This window comes from Canis lupus, chromosome 15 (assembly GCF_003254725.2).
Source record: "Canis lupus dingo isolate Sandy chromosome 15, ASM325472v2, whole genome shotgun sequence".
NCBI classification, from domain to species: Eukaryota; Metazoa; Chordata; class Mammalia; order Carnivora; family Canidae; genus Canis; species Canis lupus.
Window position 1 is genome coordinate 38,471,776 of NC_064257.1, and position 16,597 is coordinate 38,488,372.

Consider the following 16,597-nt stretch of genomic DNA (forward strand, 5'->3'; position numbering starts at 1 on the left):
TCTAAGAAGGCTCATTCTGGATGCTGTGTGGAAATTCAAATGTAGAATAATAAGAAGGTAACTAAGACAGAGATTAGGTATCTATGAATTACACAAGCCAGAGAGAACCAAGGAGAGATTGACTCCAGTAGTCTAACCTAGAGATGATAGATTAAAACCCATGTGGTAGTCCAGTTAATGGTGGTTGGTTTGGACGAGGGCAAAAATTACCAAGGTGAGAGAAGTGGTTGCCTTTCAGGGAAAGTTTCACAAAGGAAGTGATGTGGAACTATTTGAATGAACTTTAAATGACAGGCAGGGTTGTGACAAGGGTAGTCACTTACTGATTTATGGAGTGCCTATCATGTGCTGCACACTGGGCTGGGTGTTGGGGGTGGAGCAATGAAGAAGTCCTTGCAGAGAATGAAGAGCAAACTTGCTGAGAAGTAATATTCTAAGATACAAAAATAGTGAGATAAATAGTACGCTTATGATAATTACTTCTGGAATTAGTTCGAAGGCCACTTTATTCTTTTCCTTTTACTGTAGAAAATTGCACGATCAAACTCCTTTGTATGCGTGACTCTCCTTGAATTTGCAAAAGTGTTAAGTTTCTATCAGTAGACACTCAGTTCACTGTCAGTTGGCAAATTTCATTACATCATTTTCTTAGAAACAGTGATTACTATTTATCTTTCTCATTCTGAGGAGAAATTACAGCCTCATTAGAAAGGAAAAGAGCAGAGGAGAATATAAAATATATGAGAAGTTCATGTACCTAGATGCAAGTAGAACAGTTCATCTGTTTTCAGTCTTGCCCCCTGAATATTTTCCCAGCTGGTTGACCCTACTTCAACTTTCCCTTCTTCTCATTCCTATTGTATACTGCCTCCAAAATGGACTGGCCTAAAGCAGTCCAGTCATGTCTGTTCCCTAGTGCCTACAGAACAAATTCCAAATTCCTTGGCCTGACACAAACTGACCCTACCTACATTTTCTGCTTCATTTCTAACTATACTCTCTACACTCTAATTGTTTTAATCACACTGGACTTTTTTTTTCTCTCTTAAAAAATTAATTTAAAAACCGTGGTGAAATAACAAAGCATAAATTTTGCCACCTTACACATTTTTAAGTGCATAATTTAGTGGCAAAGATTGAGGACATTCACACAGTTGTGCAAATCCCATTGCATCTTAAATCACACAGTATTACTATTCCCCTAATACTTTTGGCAATTTATATCTATATGATTTCTGCTAATCTCTGAAATGCTTTCCTTTTCCTTATCAGTTAAGGTCCTACATATCTTGAAGACCAGTGCTCAGGTCCTACCTCTCTTGCTTTAGGCTCCTATGAAATCTTATCTGGAAACAGAAGGTCAACTCTGTTGCTAGGTAACAGTGCTTAGAGTTAAAATGACATGTTGGTTGGCAAATTGCATCTAGATTGGGAGGATTTATACAAGAACTATAAATACCAGATGGGGATGTGATACTTTGGTCTTCCTTGAGTCATTAGACAGATTCCTTGCCCCTGGAGGCTAAGTCTATGGAGTTGTACAAGAGATACTGCCTCTCACAGGGCATCGGGCTTCTAATTCAGGAACATTCCCACACTCACCCAATACTGATCTTGTCTTCTTGTATCTCAGTTGTCACCTGAGGGGTCTGGCCTGATGTTTGTACCAATATAGGGACTCCCACTAAAGAGAAATCCTGAAGATGCCCTGCTGGTCAGTGGTGTTTCTTGTATGACATCCTTCTTGTAACTAAAGCCAAGTTTGGCCCATAGTAGTCTTGTAAGTCTGAATGTTTCATTGAACCTAAGAAGAACTGCTTTTGGGAGTTGCATCAATAGGTAGAAATGTTGTCCTAAGTACTAATAGCCCTTTCACATCTGGACTGAAAATTGCTGTACATAGGACTAGGATAAGAAAGCATTGCTTACCTTTGGAAGGAGCTGGATTGCCTGCAGAATTCTTTGTCTGTGCCCAGAATTAAGGATTCCAATTTCCAACAAATCCTGATCTTCCATAACATTGCTTCCCTGAAACAAACCCAGAAATATTACCAGTTAAATCAGGCATTTTTACTACAGGTAAATAATGATTTATCTGATGCGGAGAAAAATAACCAACAAGTGAGTTGATTTTTACAAATGAAAACAGTCATTCTCCTGTGAGGGTGAGAGCAAGTAGGAGGTGACTGAGCTGAAGGTCCTGGGAAAGCTTCCTTCACCTCAGAAATGCTCTCATGGCTCACTATTTATCTGCGCTGGGAATTCAAATTCTGTTCCCATGAAAATGTAAATGCTTCTAACAAGTGTTGCCATTTAGGGTCAACAGTGATCTACCTATATGTTGACATGTATGAATACATTTTTCCTTCCCCTAAAAACAGATTTTGAGAAGAGGACTGATTAAAAAATTGAAATATACTAAACTGGCTAAAAGTGGGAATTAACAATTAAACTTAAAACACTGAATGCCAGACATCTGATCAAGATATGGGGACACAACAATGAATAATTTCCAGGTCCCTGCCCACCACTGTCTTTATTCTTTTCAGTCCAGGGATGGAAACAGATTTTCAAAGGCAGTGAGAGTGCTATGAATGTGCTATGATGGTGACACATGCTTGGGAACCCCGAGGGGATGTGTTTTCAGTGGAGATGATGTCTGATCAGATACCCGAAGCATGATTAGGACTTAGCACTCAAAAGAGGAAGGGCTCAAGGGAAATTATGTACAGTATCCTGTAGGTGAGAAAGAACATAGTACATTAGGAAGCACTGGGTTCTTGGATGAGTTGGAGAGAAGAACAAAAGGTAAGGCTGGCAAGGTAAGCCAAAGTCAGGCTATGCACACATTGTACGCCCGCTGGAGGAATTCAGACTTCATCCTGACCACAACAGGAAGCCACGGACAGATTTTAAGAACTGGAGTTACATACGATATTCCAAATTTAGAAAGATCGATTTAGTTTAGTTTTAGTTCAGTTTAGGGGCTGGGCCTCACAGTTTCCTTACCTATAAAATGACAAAGTTAAGCCACATGATCTCCAAGGACCAGTCTAGTCCTGAAATTCTCTGATTTCAATGATTTTTGTTTTAGGCCTCTGATTAATTTCTAATATGGAAATTTATAGATTGCTTAGTTTGTCCCTGAATTTTAGTCTTTTGTAGTTTGTAAGCTAGTTTTCATTTAAACTGAGGGGTCTATAGAGAAGTTCAGAATTCGGATCACTCCTTTTCTGGACAAATCAAACTATCTTATTAATGTGTAACAAAAACACTTATGAGTAGAAATTACAGAAGACTTATTTATGGAGAGAAATGGGTATAGACAGATATTTAAAGCAAGAGAACAGATTGGAAAGGGCAATCCTGGGAGCATGAAGACCATTAGGAGCTACTGCAGTTGTTTGAGAGACAATGTGGGCTTAGACTGAGGTAGTGGTGGTCCTGGGAGATAGAAAGATACGGGTGGGCTTGAAACTATCAAGAAGTTTGACTCAGTGAGTGAATCATAGAATTATGGAGAAATGCAGAAAGTACATTAGTTCTGGGCTTGGGCAATGGGGGTGAAGCATAATGTCTTCTCCTGAGATAATAAAGGAGGATGGGCCAGTCTAGTGTGGTACGAAGGGAGTATCTTTCCCTGTATAGGGGCAGAATAGATGGATGTAAACAATTTAATATCAGACTACATTATAAATGGATAATTGATTATTTCTAGAAAGATTAAAGCCATAAGAATGGTCCCATAGCTAGAGATTTAAAATGGGCCTTCACTGGACAAAAACATGCCACCTACTCAAGATATCATTCCTATGCTTAAGCTACCCTGGCCTTCTCAGAGGAGGGAGAATGATCCAGGTATATAGCAGCATGATAATGAAATGCCTAATGAAAAACAAATAAAGCCAGTCTTGGCAAAATGCCATGGGAAACATTGCCCTCAAGAAATTACTCTGTGCACACAATAGAGCATGGCTAAGAATATAAATGGCTTCATTTTGAGAAAGCGTTATTATTTTCAGCAATGGACCAGTATGTCATGAGTAGGATTTATGAAACCATTATCTATTTGACTTTTAGTCTTAAAAGGGTTTCCAGAAGGAGTTAAAAGGGTCTTGAGAAGTAAAAACAGAAAATAAAAAACAGGAAACAAAACACTTTGTCCATCTATGTGTTAGACCATTACCAGGTTTTCCATGGGCTAAATTAGCAGCCCACAACATTAGCTCACACACATTCTTTGGTGTGTCTGTGTTTGTCTTCTGCTTCAGTAATTATGGAGACCTACTATCTATAGGTAATCCTGAAAATTGTATTTCAGTGTTTGAATACTGAAATGATATGAAGAATTAAATCCTTAAAACCACGGTTCTTCCTCTCCACTGCCAACATACCGTCTTCTCTACCTCCAGGAGGAAGAACCTTTTTGAGAAATTGTAAGGAAGTTAGATATCTTCTCTTTGGGTCAAATTTCCTAGCATATGGAATAATTACCAAACACTTTTGGAAAATGAGTGAAAATTTGGGAAGCCCGGTGCAAATGGTGAGAATGTGCCCAAGGGGAAATGGTACTAATTGTGGAAATGTAAAGAAAAGGATTCACTGTCCCCAATGAGGCATGCTGTGAGAAATTTTCTATTTTCTCTCTTATTGCAATATATAGAGATTACCAAAAATATCCTGGTGCATCATCTAGCAAGTCTTTTTTTGAACCACCACCAGGCTTGGAGTCTAAAGATCTGGGTCCGAATCTTGTTTGAGTAAACTTAGCTAAGTCATATATTATTTCTAGGTCTCATGGTCTTCACCCATAAAATGCAGTTCAATGAATACTCATTCAGTTCTAAGATGCTATGATTTCAGTCATGTCTAACTTTTGATTAGTATCCTTATATGTAAATATAGATTGTATAATTTGTAGTTGCATTTACATTTACATTGCAATTATATCTTAAGTGTTTCAGAACTTGCAATCTAAAGTTAGCTTTAAGGAGTATGGTTGACACTTGAACAACACGGGTTTGAATTGCGGGATCTACTTAAACTTTGTGGGTTTTTTTTTTTCAATAAATACAGTACAGTACTGCAAATCTATTTTCTCTTACTTGTGACTTTCTTAATAACATTTTCTTTTCTCTGGTTTATTTTATTGTAAGAATACAGTATATATATATATATAACATATGAAATATGTGTTAATGGACTGTTTATGCTATTAGTAAGGCTTCCTGTCAACAGTATGCTATTAGTGGTTAAATTTTGGGGGAGACAAAAGTATAGCAGATTTCTGGCTGCATGGGGCAGTGGGGGTGAGGAGGGGGCTCAGCACCTTCAAGGGTCAACTGAGAAATTACAGAGAAGCACAAGAATGTACTTTTTTTTGGACAAATTAATCTCAGTACTCAGGTAGGAACTTATAGCATTTCTTATTAAAAGAATACTTTCATTCTGTAATATGAATTCTTGCAGCTTTTCAGAGAAAAATCAAATATTTCAAATCTTACAACTAACCATTTCATTTGCACTTGGGTAACAGATGTGCCATCAAAGACAATAAACATTTCCATTCTTCCTGGGGAGCTGGAATTTATTCTCCTGTTATGACTTGCCTTCACTAAATGTTAGAAAATCTCAGTTTATCCTTTCTCCCCCCAGGCCCCCCCCCCCCATAATAGCTAAATGTAAACTTTAGCTTTCTCCCTCCTCCATTCATTTTCCACGTGACTGGCAGATCAAGGGTTTCTGGGGTAGAGCTCCATTATGCGTGTCTTCTGCTGAATCAACGACCACGCTGCACACTCTACCTCCTCATCCCCAGTACGCATGCTTTGTCTTCATCCTCATCGCCCATTTACTCCTCAAGCCATCAAAACAAGCTTTTACCCCCACTAACCCCATAGAGTTTCTCTTCCAAATGTTGAGAAGGACTTCTCAATTGCCATATCTAGTTGATTCTTTTCAAACTGGATTTCAAAAATGCGTTAGCCACATGTGGCTGGTGTGCTGGACAGCATGAATAGAGATTATTTCTGCCATCAGAGAAAATCCTATTAGACTGTACTTCTTCACAATAAAAGACATTGAAACTGTAGTTGAATCACACAGATAGGGCAAAAATGTGGACTGACAGGGAATCAGAATAGGGAGTCAGAAATACTCATGAGTCATCTTTAGGATATAATTGATGTGTTTCTTAGTCAAAGTTCATGAACATAAAATTGAGGAAGTTTAGAAATTTTCTTCTAATTTTTCAGTCATTAAAACAAATTAGTAGCAGTTCTGTTTTTATTAGCATTTCTTTCTTATGGGCCTAGAAATCTATGCTACCAAAAGGACAGATCAAATCAAGGAGTAATTTGTTATTTTCTTGCACACTGCCAGGCACATTGCACAAGGCAGTTAGGGAATAATAAGCAGTAGGCAAAGTTGCTTAGTTAATGACTTACTAGAAGGATCAAAGGCCCAAAGCAGTATTTGTAGAATAACTGTTCTTTTACTGACAAGAAATATCTAATCCAGGAGGTCTTTACTGCTTTCTTAAATCATGGAATGAGGAAAAATAATATATTTTATGCATGGAGAGCTGGAAACTAAAGTTTCTCTGACCCTGGAGAGAATATTTTATATTACTGGATTTTTTCCAGCTGTGATAAACTAACAAGATGACCAAGTAGAATAAAAAGTAGCATTTTGTACTTAATGTTCCACGAGAAATATAACAGCTATTTATTGAAATCATCTCTCAAGTATATCCAAACTGATTGCTTCTGTCTCTCAGAACTCCAGCTTGAAAAGAACTCTTATTTTCACCACTTCAATCCCAGATTATATTCATTTAGCAAACTTTCCTTCATGTTGCATATTATATATAATAAATGCCTACAAATGCTAGGGAAACATATTTAAGAACCACAGGGAACTTGTTTCTTTTTAATATAAGCTTAAGTTGGATGTTATTTATTCTCTCTCTTCAGTCCAAGACCGAAAAAAATCAAGAGGATACTGTCAATCTGGAGAAAAATTTCTTTTGCTCTATAATTAACTACACTAGATTCTTCTCCACAATTTGTGTGGCCTGAGATATTTAAAATAGAATATTTGTATAATGGAATGATAGCAAGATCTTGCAAACTCACACATGAAGAAACACATATTTTAGTTTATTTTTAATATTTTTTTACAGCATAAATGATGTGGTGGCATAAAACTATACATGATATTCTTAGAATAATGCAACTTCTTAGCTTCTAGAAAGGCTGTGAGTCTATTTGATATCAACTTACAAGTAAACCGAATGCATGTCTTTTCTGCATGATTAGGATGGTAACTATTGGGATAAGTCCCAGATCTACAATCCCCCTATCAGTGTTGCAAAGTTCTATTTCGTTTATCAGATGGAAACATGGGTTACCATAAGTAATCAGATAATGGAAGATATGCTTCTTCCAATTTTATTTTATTTTTTAAGATTAAAAACATTTTTTTTGCATGTGTGCTTTTTCCAGTTTTAATTCCCTCTCTTACACGAATGGAAAACAGTATACTTTTTACCTCTCTACCTTAGCCTGCTGTTTGAAAATATTCTATTGCAATGGAATTTCTTGTTCACAACCTAACTAGATTTCACATACTTATAGAGTTTCTCAGATTCTTCAGACCACATGGGTTATTGACTCAAATAAATGTCACATTACTGAGCAATAGTTAGAAAGCATCTTATATATGTAAGGTATGTATTTTAATAAATAAACTATATCTTAGAATTATTTTTAAGATTAGTATTTAATAGCTAACATGATTGTCGTTTTATAGTACCAGTTGTTGCCTCTTTATTTTTCAAGCCTATTTTCCCTTTGAAACATCTGTTTTGAAGCTATGGAGACAGAGGGAGGGAGAAAGAGAGAGAGAGAGAGAGAGAGAATTTAAGTAATCAGGTATTTATTTGGTAAAGTATTGAGCAAGATTTGATGATTTCATAAGGCGCAATTCTAATTCATTTGAGAGTGTTCACGTGTTCATGTATATTTTAGAATTATATATATATATATATATGTCTTCAAAGTCATTTATGTAGTAATTTGTACTGTCTTGGTCAAAAGTTTCACAGATGCAAGAGGAAACCTATTCATTTTTAAGGATGTTAATCCAACGGTCTTACAAGAAGAAACACAGCGGTGAACAAAACTTATTTGTATGTTCTTACTTTTTTCCCAGATAACATACATATGAAAATATGAAGCTTATAAACATCTACTGTCTTTCAGTTTTCACAACAATATCAGTTGGGGTAAGCATGAGGCAAATTACTCACTTACTGAGTTCTGATTCTGTGCTTCATGTGTTTTTTTTTTCTTTAAGATTTTTATTTATTTATTTGAGAGTAAGAACAAGAGAGATCACATAAGAAGAGGGAGAAGCAGACCCTCTGCCAAGCAGGGAGTCTGATGCAGTGCTCAGTGCGAGGCTCAGTGTAGGGCTCCATCCCAGGACCCTGGGATCATGACCTGAGCTGAAGGCAGACACTTAACCAACTGAGCCACCTAAAGGCCCCAGCAAGGCCCTCTTCTAAATGCCTAAGACATATTACTTTATTTGATTTTCACCATAGCTCTCTGAGGTAGGTACTTAACTTCCTCCCTTAGCTAAGAGGAACCTTTCTCCTATTACCTGATACTGCCTCCAGTGGGGCTAGTGTGGGAGAGAAAAGGTTCAGTAAAAATATGTGGCTAGATTTAAACTATTTGCATTTTGCTTTAGAGCCATATGAAATTCACATTTGAAAGCAAATGTTCCAACATATTTTACGTTTGATTTCACAACGTTTGAGCAACAATGAATCTTTCTTTATAGAACAGAATTTGGAAAGCTTTCTGACCTAATCTTCCCTCCTCTGCTCCAGTCCTCTCTGTTCACTGAATCATGGAATCAGGGTTGGCAGGGACCTGGGGGGTTTTCTAATCTAAACGTTCCCTAACTAACCACAAAGCTTTAACTTCCCTCTCTCTTTTGAAGTGTGGTGTCTAGCTGGGTTACACCATTCCCAAAGGGGTAGGGTGGATATTAAATGCTTTAAATGGTCTTTCCCAATAGCTGAATCCGAGCAGGGGGTGGGGATGGGGTTGAGGGGGACACCTCAGTCCTACTCGTTTAGTTCTCACCATGCTGCAGACTGAGTGTGACAGGAGAGCTATTAGAAGAACATGCCAAAAGTGGAGATGAAAACAGTTAGCAGCTGTCCTGTGTCCTTTTCCAATCACAAGCTGTGAAGTTAAAAAAAATTTTTTTTCCTTGGGTAGGCTGTACATAATCTTGGCAGGTATCTGAGTTTTGTTCTTCTATCTAATATGCTGAACATTCCTCAGTGCCTCACAAGAGAAAACTGAGCAGCAATTAGGTTAGTTTGGACACCCTGCTCTTAACAGAAGAGGAACATGGCACCTTGCTATTTACAACAGGCATCTCTTGTGAGTTGTCTCTCACTGGCGGTACAGAGCTCCACAAGGAAGCTCCTCTCTGGAGAAACAAAGAGAATTTGCTCCTGAGAATGACCAACACAGCCACACATTTATGAAGCAGAAAAAAAGTGCCTGAGATGATTAATGTTAACAAGCAGCCATTAAGCACTTAATGAGTACCATGTATTTTGTCCCCCTTACTTAGAAACCTTACTACTGGGTTATGAGATAGGAGGCAATAATTTTATATCACAGACAAGGAAACTGAGTCCCAGAGCTCTGAAACCATTTAGGACATTCACACGGTTAGCCTACAGTGGATCTAGGATCAATGTTTTACTCTTTCAGACTATGACACTCATGTTTCCTTTGCTACAGAAAAGAAACCAAATGTTCAGGAGAGGACATCTTCTGGATGGAGATCCCCAGTCAACAGATGTGTAACACCACCAAGAAGTAACTCCCATGATGCTATTTTCACACACAACCTCTACTGACAGACCACTAGGAGTGACTGCCATGGATTCTCCAACACAATTTCAAATAAATTATTTACCTCTGAAAGGTTAAGCAGTTAGTTCTCACAACTGCCTTAGTATAATCTAGAGCCCAAGCATGTTAATGTAAATGACAGAGTCTGGCTAAAGCACCAAGTAACTTCTCATGTTCTAAGCCAAGACTATGCTGGAAGGTGGGAAATAACAGCATGGCATCAACTTGGTGCTTCTCAGCTCTTCTGTAGAGCCTTGTCAAACTCTCTTGTCTTGTCAACTGGGAAAGGCCATGTTGGATTTATTTTCTTTAGGTCTCTTTCAAAGCCAGGATTTAGTAGGGAAGATGTTTGAATATGATCCAATAAGGTAGAAAATGTCTGGAAATGTATTAAGGGCATTTGTGCCCCTAATTTTTTTTAAAGATTTTATTTATTTATTTATTTATTTATTTATTTATTTATTTATTTATAGAGACACAGAGAGAGAATGAGAGGCAGAGACACAGGCAGAGGGAGAAGCAGGCTCCATGCAGAGAGCCTGACATGGGACTCGATCCACGGTCTCCAGGATCATGCCCTGGGCTGCAGGCGGCGCTAAACCACTGCGCCACCAGGTGTGCCCCTAATTTAGCATGTTCTGATTCCAGAGAAAAGAATCAGTTGCAGTTCCCTGAGATGGCTACCCAGGATGAAGGAGCCTGTCATGGTGAAGGTGGATAATTTAGTCCTCTGGGAATTGGGAGACCGGTCATAAAGGCAACTCATTAATCCATCAAAGAGATAGTTTCTCAAGAGTGGGTATATATAGATGTAAGGATCATGAAGTTGCCTGATACTTAACTATATTCAGAAATAGTTAAGTAAACGTAGGAGGAGAATAGCAATGAGGAAGAGAAAGGCAGGGAGGGAGAGAATGAGAGAAATTTTTGCTTATTAAAGGTAAAGGTGGTAGTGAGGAAAGTAGCGTTGCCAGATAAAACACAGAAATTCCAATTTATCTAGGATTGTATTTTTTTATTTGCTTAATCTGGTAGCCTCACAGAAGAGGCTACTGAACACTGGAAATAAGCTAGCAGAGTCCAGTCCACAATCAGAACTACTACTGAAAAAAAAAAAAAAAGAAGAACTACTACTGAGGGAGGACTTGCCACTAATTCATTTATTCAACATATATTTGTTCACCTGCTATTTTGTGAGTACTTACTATGTGCCAGGCACTGAGCTGGGTCCTGAGACACAATGAACATAGAGCAGACAAGGTCTTTCTGCTTTTAGAGTCTATAGTCTAGTGGGGAAAACAGGAAAATAACAAAATAAAGTAATAATGCAAGTAATTATTATTTCAAAAAGTTTTATGTAGGCCAAGAAATATTAAGGGCTTTATTTTGTTTATTATGTACAAAAACCCTTGAGATTGGTACAGTTATTACCCTTATTTACAAATAAAGAATTGACACAGAGAAGCTAATAATTTGCCCACGTTCACATGTCTAGTAAAAATTGCTCTAAGGGAAATTAATACAGTGCTGTTGTAAATAAAAATTACAAAGGAGACTTATGTTAGAAAGGATGGTCAGGAAAGCCCCTCTGAGAAAGTGACATGTAAACTGAGACATGAGGGATTAGAAGGAGCAATCAAAGCACAAGCAGAACCATTAGAAGGGTATTTTAGAAGGAAAAGCAGGTGCAAAGGAACTGAGATGGGGAAAGAGCCATATAGATTCTAGGAACAAACAGAAGGCTAATAAGACTAAATTTAGTGACTGAGGTGAAGAGGACATTGGAGGGGAAATAGGGCATAGATAACAGAGATCCTGACAAATAAATAAAATCCTTGATTTTATTCTAAATGCAGTGAAAAACACTGAAGAACACAAATTGACTTACATATATTTTTTTATTATACTCTGACTATAGTGTGAAGAATGGATGGACGAATTGGGTAACAGGAAACTTGAGCTTAACAGCCTGAATTGAAACAATAGCCTGGAGACTCTGGAATCTGAGGAAAACGGGATGAAATATGACCTGTTGAAGAACCACAGGAGTTGGCCTCACTGGGAAGTCAAATTTCCAAGCTAAATATAATCTTGCATCTGAATCAAAAAGAAAAGCCAGATGGCAAAGATAAAAGTCAGAATGGTCTTTGATATAGTGTCTTAATTAATACAACTGTGGACAGAGATTGAATAATACCTGTTAAAATGTAAACATCCATACTTCATGGACCCACCATTTCTATTTCTTTTTTTCTTTTCTTCTTCTTCTTCTTTTTTTTTTTTTTTTTTTACCATTTCTATTTCTAAGTTGTAGACATTATTGGTAGGCTGATCCCCTTCTCCCTTGCTATCTTCTACTATGGAGGCTGGAAAAACTAAATGATTCAACCTCCCTTGAAGCTGCAGGTGGACATGTGACAAAATCTGCCCAGTGGGGAACTTCTGGAAAAACTTTTGCTTTTCTGATTAAAAGGAAGAAATTCACCTGGTGTCCTCGTGTGTCCATAAGAAAGTGGCTTCAGACTTTCCCCTGATGATGAAGGGGTTTATTGTTCATATAATGTGACAGAGATGGGTTCACAGTCAGTTAGCCACCAAAAACAAATAACCCTACTGGATATCTGTAAGCAGGCAGACATGAGTTACGGGAGAGTTAGTCCCTAAATAAGAAAGGTTTAAAGCTGTCTCCGTATTTTGCATACAAGTGGCTCGGGCCAGTGCTCATCTGTTGTTAGTGAAAATAATGATGAGGATATGAACTGTGGCATGTAATAGGGGTCATAAATAGACAGCAGGGCTATCAAAATTTACCTTAGACTGCCTGAGTGCCATAACCACAAAGAAGAGCAGAGTAGGATATAAGAAAGAATGAAATTTATCAGAACAAAATTGGGAAGGGTATGTGCATCCATCTATAGATTGATTCTAACTGTGATTTAAAATTGTGAAATCTCACAGAAATAATTAGTTGAAGGAATTTATCTCCTATGGATTTTGGTTTCTGTTCATAATCGCTAGATGTGAAATTACCAAAGTGTTCATGGGGTTGACAGATTTTAAATCTAGGAGTGGCTTTTAGCTTCAAATTGAAGATGACAGGGGAACCCTGGGTGGCGCAGCGGTTTAGCGCCTGCCTTTGGCCCGGGCGCGATCCTGGAGACCAGGGATCGAGTCCCACGTCGGGCTCCCGGTGCATGGAGCCTGCTTCTCCCTCTGCCTGTGTCTCCGCCTCTCTCTCTCTCTCTGTGTGTGTGACTATCATAAATAAATAAATAAAATTTAATTGAAGATGACAGGCATCTCAGTTTGTATAGTTATTGTGGTTCTAAAGGAAGTATGTTTCTACATAAATTTGACTTTTTATAGGAAAGAATTTTTACACTTAAAACTTGAACACATTATAATCTTAACAGAGCAGAAACAGGGAAAATATTTGAGGGGTTTGTTTGGTTGGCCTCAGTGTGTGACTTTCCCCCCAAACTCTTGAGATGTCAAAGTTTGTGGTCAGGTCCTTTGTCGCCTGGAATGTCTTTGGTGGGCAGTAAATGGTGATTACTCTTATTGAAAGACTTGACCAGAATATTCCTGACTTTTCTCCACATTTATTTTTGGTTTTGGTTTTGGTCTTGAAGATCTTCTTTGGTTTAGTTTTTGGTCTTGAAATGCCTTCAGTAGAAAACATTTTTTTCCTCATTAAAACTGTTTTGGCTTGCTTTACATAAAAAAAAAAAAAATTGGTGTTGGGAAAACTCACTGAATGTGTCTCCCCAAAATTCATATGTTGAAACCAAATTCCCAATGTAATATTTGGAAGTGGAGCCTTTGAGGGGTACTCATGTCTTGAGGACAGAGCCCTCTTGAATGGAGCTAGTGCTATACACAAGAGGCTTCAGAGAGCACCCTTGCTCCCTCTGCCATGTGAGGACACAGAGAAAAGATGGCTATCTGTGAACTAGGAAGTGGGCCTCTATCAATCATCAAATATGCTGCCTTGAATCTTGGACCCGCAGCCTCCAGAACTGTGAGAAATAAATTGCTGCTCTTTATAAGCCAAGCATTGTATGGTATTTTGTTATAGCACCTTGAATGGACTAAGGCATAAAACAGCACTGGAATTAAATATAAGGAGGGTTAGACAGGCAGGAGGCTAATCCAACCAAGGGATTAAAGAAAGCTGAGAAAAATCACAACTAAGAAGAGTCCTTTGGGTTACTGTAGAGTTGTCTAGCTCTACCATTTGGCCTAGGGTTGAATACAAAGGGAAAATTTGTGCAAGGCACACAAACACACATGTTCTTTATATTGCATGCGTCTCTTTCCTCATATTCTCTTACCATTTTCCTCACTAAATAATACTACCAAACAAGAACAAGAGGAAGGAGAAAGAAAAGGGTGACACCTTTTCTCATGAGGAATATTATTAAATGTCCCCTTGTCTCATTTTTCTAATTTAAGAGAGAAGTTCTTGAGTTTTACTTCAATATTCACTGGTACTAAAAACATCATAAATTCCTTCATATTACTTTGGGCATTATTAAAAATGGACACATCTTGTCTAAGTTAAAGCTAATGCTAAATAGGCTATAAAATCTCTTATCTCTATCTCCTTAGTGTTATAGGTCCTATATTCTTCATTGGATAGCAGAATTCTTGGGAGAAATGATCATGCCTTAAGCATCTTTGCATCTTCCTTATTACCTAAATTTTGCTGAACTTTCAAATAAAATAACTTGAAAAAAATGAATGCTAAGTAAAAAAAAAAAAAAATGGGCCATAGGTTTATAAAAATATCCAGTCTAAGGATCACCAAGTAAGTTTGTAGCAAGAGGGTTGAAAAGTTTGAGCTGAACATTCTAATATTCAGGATGTCTGATTTTTTTTCCTAATTGAAGAAAAGATAAAGATGGAATTTCCGGTACACGATAACACCAAAATGTTCTTAATTTTCTTCAGTTTTGCAAATTCTCATGATTTGATTTTCATCCAGGACTGTCAGTTGAGACATCTGATAATCTAAAAGCATTCAGAGAATTAGGATCCCATATGGCTCAAAAATATTTCCTTTCCGACAAGGAGAAAGAGAACACATTGTGAAAATAATAGTGGTATAGTCTTTGGTTTATGTGTACAAGGAGCACAAATGAATTTAAACCATTATCTGTGGTATAATAATCATTGTAATGATCATCAGGGTCAATTATAATGAATAAAATAAGAAGAATATACAGTTCTCATAAGCATGTTTGTATTATGAAAAAGCAGAGGTATATTTGAAGGCAACGATAGCAATGAGTTATGTTTAGTCTTATGGAAGCAGCATTCATTGGAAATGAGCCCCAAATTAGAGAGTTCTGACTTATCACTAGCTAATTGTGTAAACCTGGAAAAGTCTTTTAACTTCCTTGGGACTTCATTTTCTTAGCTGAACAATGATAAAATTGGACCAGATGTTCCTTTTTAACACAGCATCTGTTCTGAAGGTTCTAGCTGGGAGTGAATCAACTCATGTACTTATATTGTTTGAAGACTATTTCTTCTTGTTTGGGGGAAGCCATTTTCTTTAAATAAGTATTGAGTATTGAGATACATTTAGATAATGATGAGAGAGGATGGAGACTTGATTGGGTTCAGTCAATGGCACCTACTGAATTAATAAAAATAACAGGAGTAAAAATAATAATGACTGGCAACATTCATTGAGTGTTGACGGTGTGTGGGCCAGACACTGCTTTAAACTTCAGAAAAACTCTATCTAATAGATATGAGTACTAATATTCCCTTTTTACAGATGAGAAAACTGAAGTTGAGAAAGAACTAGAAACTTGACTGAGATCACATAGTGGTAGAGCTGCTGTGACAACTGAGGTGGCAATAAAGGAGATAAGGGGAGCAGATAACCAGATGTCCTCACATCCCATAGTGTCCAGACAAGTGTCTTACACATGGAATTGCCTCACAGAGATCAGATGGGGGTAGTTTCCCCTTACTAGTCCTGCGGTCTGCATCAACTCTCCTTCCCACTATCTCCACTAAGGAACTGGAGGTTAATAAAGAGGATAGAATTTGGGCCTCCTAGGTTCACATTGCAGTTTTGCTTTCTAATAGCTGAGTGACTCTGGGCAAGTAAGCTTCCTTTCTTTCTGTAAAATGGAGATACCAATGACGCCTACCTTTTAGGGATGTGGTACATAATGTTTATGAAATTGCTTTATAAACTATAAAGTAATATTGCTAAAAATAAAGCATGCCTGCTAGGGATTACTTTTTTTTCTCCCATTTTTTTCGTTAAGAACATAGAGCTGTAAATCTTCTAGTTTCATGTTGTTTTTGGCAGAAATAGTCAATTCTGAAAGAGGCAGCATGTGTGGTGGAAAAAAAAATGTGGGTTTTATTCCTAGCTCTGCCATTTACTTAGCTTTTTGGCCATGGGCAAGTGGCTTAATTGGGCATCCCACTGGGCCCTAGGCTCAGAAGGGCCCCATGCTTGGGGTTTTAATGCTCTGTGGTTGCTGTCTTAAAATTCTTCAGCATTTTTTCTTTGACTTTGTATTTCCTAAGTGAAGACTGATGGGACAATGGAGTATGTGTTCCGGTTTCTCACCATGACACAGAGATGGGTTCTACTGAAAATCTCTTCACTGCTTCCTAGG

At 37.7% G+C, this 16,597-nt stretch overlaps 1 protein-coding gene across 16 annotated transcripts in view; it reads right to left on the reverse strand.

Moving 5' to 3' along the window:
• Positions 1-16,597, reverse strand: part of ANKS1B (ankyrin repeat and sterile alpha motif domain containing 1B) — a 1,053,015-nt gene that overhangs the window by 306,801 nt on the left and 729,617 nt on the right. For all 16 annotated transcript variants that reach the window (XR_007402223.1, XM_025439286.3, XM_025439282.3 and 13 more), the window contains one exon: positions 1,930-2,028. Coding sequence is in view for 15 of the 16 variants with exons in the window: in XM_025439286.3 (XP_025295071.1) it covers positions 1,930-2,028 (99 nt within the window). In the remaining variant the exon portion in view is untranslated. The remainder of the gene's footprint in view (positions 1-1,929; positions 2,029-16,597) is intronic.